Source organism: Pinus tabuliformis, chromosome 9 (assembly GCF_031772625.1).
Source record: "Pinus tabuliformis cultivar Carrire ecotype Pingquan chromosome 9, CPIR1, whole genome shotgun sequence".
Taxonomy (NCBI): Eukaryota; Viridiplantae; Streptophyta; class Pinopsida; order Pinales; family Pinaceae; genus Pinus; species Pinus tabuliformis.
The window spans coordinates 787,899,914-787,904,670 of record NC_142307.1 but is presented as its reverse complement, the minus strand read 5'-3'; the positions used below and the strand labels follow the sequence as shown (position 1 = coordinate 787,904,670).

At 37.2% G+C, this 4,757-nt stretch overlaps 1 protein-coding gene across 1 annotated transcript; it reads left to right on the top strand.

The window, feature by feature from the left end:
• Nucleotides 1-2,349: 2,349 nt before the first annotated feature.
• On the top strand, nucleotides 2,350-4,181 carry LOC149151101 (uncharacterized). Its single transcript, XM_089445110.1, has one exon. The coding sequence runs from the start codon at nucleotides 2,362-2,364 to the stop codon at nucleotides 4,054-4,056; it is 1,695 nt and encodes a 564-aa protein (XP_089301236.1). The 5' UTR covers nucleotides 2,350-2,361; the 3' UTR covers nucleotides 4,057-4,181.
• The last annotated feature ends 576 nt before the right edge of the window (nucleotides 4,182-4,757 follow it).

Below are 4,757 nucleotides of genomic sequence, written 5' to 3'. Positions count from 1 at the left end.
AAAAAAAATTCCTATCCTATATTTTGTTGACGATGTTTTGCCAAACATTGTTGAAACAAATGCCAGTAATATTGGATGGGGGGCAGTTTTGAAGCAAGTAAAGAAAGAAGGGCAAAGATCAAGCGAAGAGATAATCCAACTTGCTTCTAGTACTTGGTTAGAAGCATAAAATAATTATGCTACTATAGATAAAGAAATCAAAGTTGTTCAAATGTTATAAACAAATTTGAAATATTTTTAATCAATAAGAAATTTCTATTGAGGACAAATATAGCAGCCATGAATAAAATTCTTCACAAAGAAGTTAGGAAAGCCAATGTAGCTAAGTTTGTCAGATGGAAAACTTTATTTTCAAACTTTGACTTTGGCATAGAACATATTAAAGGTATCAACAATAATGTTTTTTAGTAGAGAGCACTTGTAAGCAAGTGAGTGTGGCCAAACAAGCAAACGTAGTTAGACAAGCATGACCAAAAGGGAATCTCACTAGTGTATGATTAGTGTCACTGAATGGAAAGATTATCAAGAACAAATAAGGGAGATTCCAGATAAAATGAGCTGGCAATAATATCAGGAAAATTGGAAAACCTGTTGGCAACTACGTAGTACACAAGTCCTTGACACTAATCTCTGACCATCCTCTGCACTTATCAAATAAGTACTAGAGATATGAACATGAACGATATCCATTATGGTTGTTCTTGATATTGTCTATGAAACATCCCTGAGAAAAGCTCGCCAAGCAAGCCACAATCTTACATACATTTTTCATGATGTTAATTTGATCTAGCAACAAATGAGTCAGAGAAAGGGACTAAAACATTAGTACTACAACATCAACTGCCCAAAATCACATATGCTTTGGCGAGAAAGGAATCATGCTTTAAATTTCCAGGTATTGGCTATGATTATAAATAGTACAAACAACCGTTGTGGAATTTCATATGGAAAGAAAATCAGAACAAGACCTATTTCACCTTACTCAAGTTTGGTTCAATTTTTACCTTTCTTTGACGCCTCCAACCCAAATGGCTCATAGACTGTTAGAATACATTTAGCATCAACAGAAGCATAGTGGACACTGATATTTTGGCACAAGAACATCGAGACCATTGAGTACCCCTATACAAAATTCACGACCTTCATGGGTGTGAGATAATGGATGAAAAGGAAATATGCATAGTCTTTCATTGCACATCATCACCAGTGGCTTGGCAAAACAAAAATCACATTCCAAACGTTGTAAGGTCGACCACTTGTTGTTTGTAAACTCTTTTAAAAAACGTGAGACACTAGCAAATATCTTGGAAGATATCCAGATACATATATGGAATCTAACTAAGTGAAGGGGCATATTCTCTACAAAAAAAAAAATGATATTAAATTTACTTTTAAACAATTTTTTAGATGAATCTTTGAAACTCAAAATATTTCTTTAACTTTTGGTGGGATTTAACCCACATATGAGAGAACCTAAATAAAATTGCAGTTGTCTATAATGAGACTTTTTGGAAGCCTTTCCGGTGGGTTTTTCCGGTCAAAATCCGGCAGCTATTTATTGGATTCGCAAGTTTGATAGCTAGTCTCTGCACAATCAAAGCGTCCCAAGGGTTTTTTAGGGTGCTGAATCCAAATATGCCGTTAAAAAACCATTTTAACTGCAACAAATCAAGATTTAACCTCAATTTCTTTTGCCGGATTCCGTCACCGGAATCTCCAAAAAGTCGCATTATAGACAACTCCAATAAAATTAAGATGAGGGATTTCAACATGAATTCTATTAAGCTAACATTAAATATGGTGTGGTAATAATCCAATAAGCATTTTATACCGCTTACTCACTTTCGGAGAGCATTTTATACCACTTACTCACTTTCACAAAGCATTGAATACTACTTAACAAGGCGGATATTGATTTCCATCGCAAAAAGTAAGAAGCCCTACCTCATTGATGGCAAAGAAAATATGTCACGGGCTGCCGAGCGGAATCAAGTGGAAGTGTAAACGTGTTTGTGGTTTTGAACGATAAAAAGATAAAGTTAGGGAATCCCATGCTTTTATGTGTAAAATAAAATAAAGCATTGGGATCGCCTCTCTTTTCTGGTAAAGGCTGAGGGTGAAGGAATGAGATATGTCTAAATACTGGAATTGCATTGCTTGTATCACGGCCATGGTATTAGATTCAAATATTAAACTTTCTTCCTGAGTACGCAATGGCAATCTTGATTTGAACAACATTTCTATAAAATTTTGGAGAGCAGCAATATGGATCGATTGAGTGGTGGAATACGAGGATTTGTTTTGGAAAACTTCCTGTTTGATTGTACTTTAAAATCCCCAGTTTGCATCAAGTATTTTGAAATGGGTGTTTTCAGTTATATCATGCGGTGGCTCTTTATGAATTTGGTTTTCTTGTTTGGATGGCTGCGTAATACTGCATATTCACAGGGTGAAATAAGTGAATCGGTAACGGGTTCTGCTAGTTTTCCTGATTTAGGAATAACCTGCATAGGCAATGCAGCAGTTTTTATCACAAGCTTATTAAGAGGAAGGCTTGATCTGGAGTTAGGTGCCAGAGATGTTCTGGCCACCATGACAGGTCCCAAGCTCAACGACATAGAGGGGTTTGGGCTCACCACATGTAGGGAAGGAGAAATTGAAAAAACTTCTGTTGTGATGCTATCAACCCATACACCCAATTCTTCTATTAAGCAATTTATGAAGTATATGTCCAATGCCTATCATGTGGAATCCGTACTGCTAAAATGCCTTCCTTTCAGATCAGTCCCTGCGGAGCAATGTGGATGCCTGGACCTCTGCAGATGCATTGTATTCTTCACAACGACAGAGGTCACAAACCTGCTTGCTCTTAGGATGCCCAGAACCCTAAAACGACTGCCTGATTCCCAGTGCCTACTGCCATGTCTAAACTGCATGGCAAAAGGCTGCCATGGCTACAATCAGGGAGTGGACTTGTTGTTTGGGTGGGAGCCAGAGGAGAGATTGCCTGAGGACTTGATACATGCGGAATTCCGTGCTGCTGCAGTTTGTGAAACTCTGAATCATATTCTCTGGAGATCCTTGCAAGAAGACCGCATTTGCATCTGCATTCCAATGCATCGCCGTGATGACTGGACAAAGGTACTCATCAGATCTTTGAAGTCTAAAGATAAAGAAGAGAGAGGAGTCACAGTCATGGCGGCCGATGCCCTAGAAAATTACATGGCTCAGAGTGGAGGAGCACCGTTCTTGGAACTAGAAGAATACAACACTACCTCCTTAATTGTGCCCAGATTGACAGAAATAGTGGTTAACTTTATACTAACAGGATGGTTCAGAGTGGATGGCTTCTCTAGTTCACTTGTAGCCCGAAGGGCAATTCGGGACTATGTTGTGGATAGTAAAGGAAGTGGGTTCGCTGCCAATGCATTTCTAACCAAAGCCATGGTGAAGTCAAATTCCAATAACACAGATGTTTGCCAGGTGCTGACATTCAGAGGTAATTTTCTGGGCATCAGAACCTTATCGTTTATGGTTGGTTCCGCAAATTTGATTTGCACTATTGTTTGGGCTCTGCTTCTTGTATTTGAAGGAGATACTGTTGAATGGTATGATAACTCCATGCAGCCCTCTGAAGCTAGAGTTGTTGTGATAATGGCAGCCATTCTTATTGCTTTGGTCATGGGTTGCTCGGATTTGATGTTACAAAAACTTGATGATGAATTTAGGTGGAGAATTAGTCCCAGAAAGCTTCCTATGTTATGGGCAGCGATAGTTTTGGATATACTGTGTATTGGATTGGGCGGTGCACTTGGAGGAGCTCTGGGTATGAAAGCTTTTGGGAAATGGATATACAGTGTTATGCAGGGCATGGTTTGGGTGAAGTGGGGATTGGGTAGTTATCTTCTTGGTGAGTATTCAATAGAATATAATAATTCCAGACGGAACTGGGGGAGCGAGGGTGGAATTCTGGTGTACACCTCTGCTTTCTTGCTCAATGCCATATTGGCAGGCGTTCGGGCTAAGTGGCGATACAGGAAGGCCGTGGCCGATTAAGTCTCTTGCACGTTTGGTTTTCGAGGGGCTAAACATAGCATGCCTCCAATCTTGTCTGTAAATTCCCTGGTCATGCTGAATCTGCAGAGTTATAAAAATGCCCCGTTTGGGAAAGAAAAGCTCTTGTCTGTAACTTCCCTGGTCAAGCTGGCATTTTCAGAGTTGTAAAAATGTTTCATCTGTAGAGGGGAGGGAAGGTTCACATGAGCGAAATTTCTAACACTTTTCTTTCTTGATGTAATTGGCTACTGTCTACTGTTTCTAGCTGCTTGGTAATGGGTAGAAAAATAAAAATAAAAATAAAAATATCTTATCATTACTATTTATAAAAAGTGTTTTTGTTTTTAAATTTATTATAAAATGGTAGCATTAATTTAAATGGTTAAAATTTGTTTTTTAATTGAACTATAAATTTATGGGATTAATTTAAGTGGTCAAAATTATCTAAATATTGTATTTAGATTTTTCAATATAAACTATTTAAACAAAATATCTTATTACAAATTTTTAAACATTTTATTAAAAAATAATTTTTAAATTAATGTAAAAGTTATAAATCTCAATTTTAATTTAATTAATATAAATATTTATTTTGTTTATAATGTTTATTTATTTTATTTATGGGGTTTTGGATATATGGTGATCAGGTATTTTATTAAGGTACTCTTTGATGTGAAATCATTGGTTCAATTCCATACTCC

Coding starts and splice junctions, on each gene's coding strand:
- LOC149151101 (XM_089445110.1), top strand. CDS start 2,362: ATGGGTGTTTTCAGTTATATCATGCGGTGGCTCTTTATGAATTTGGTT.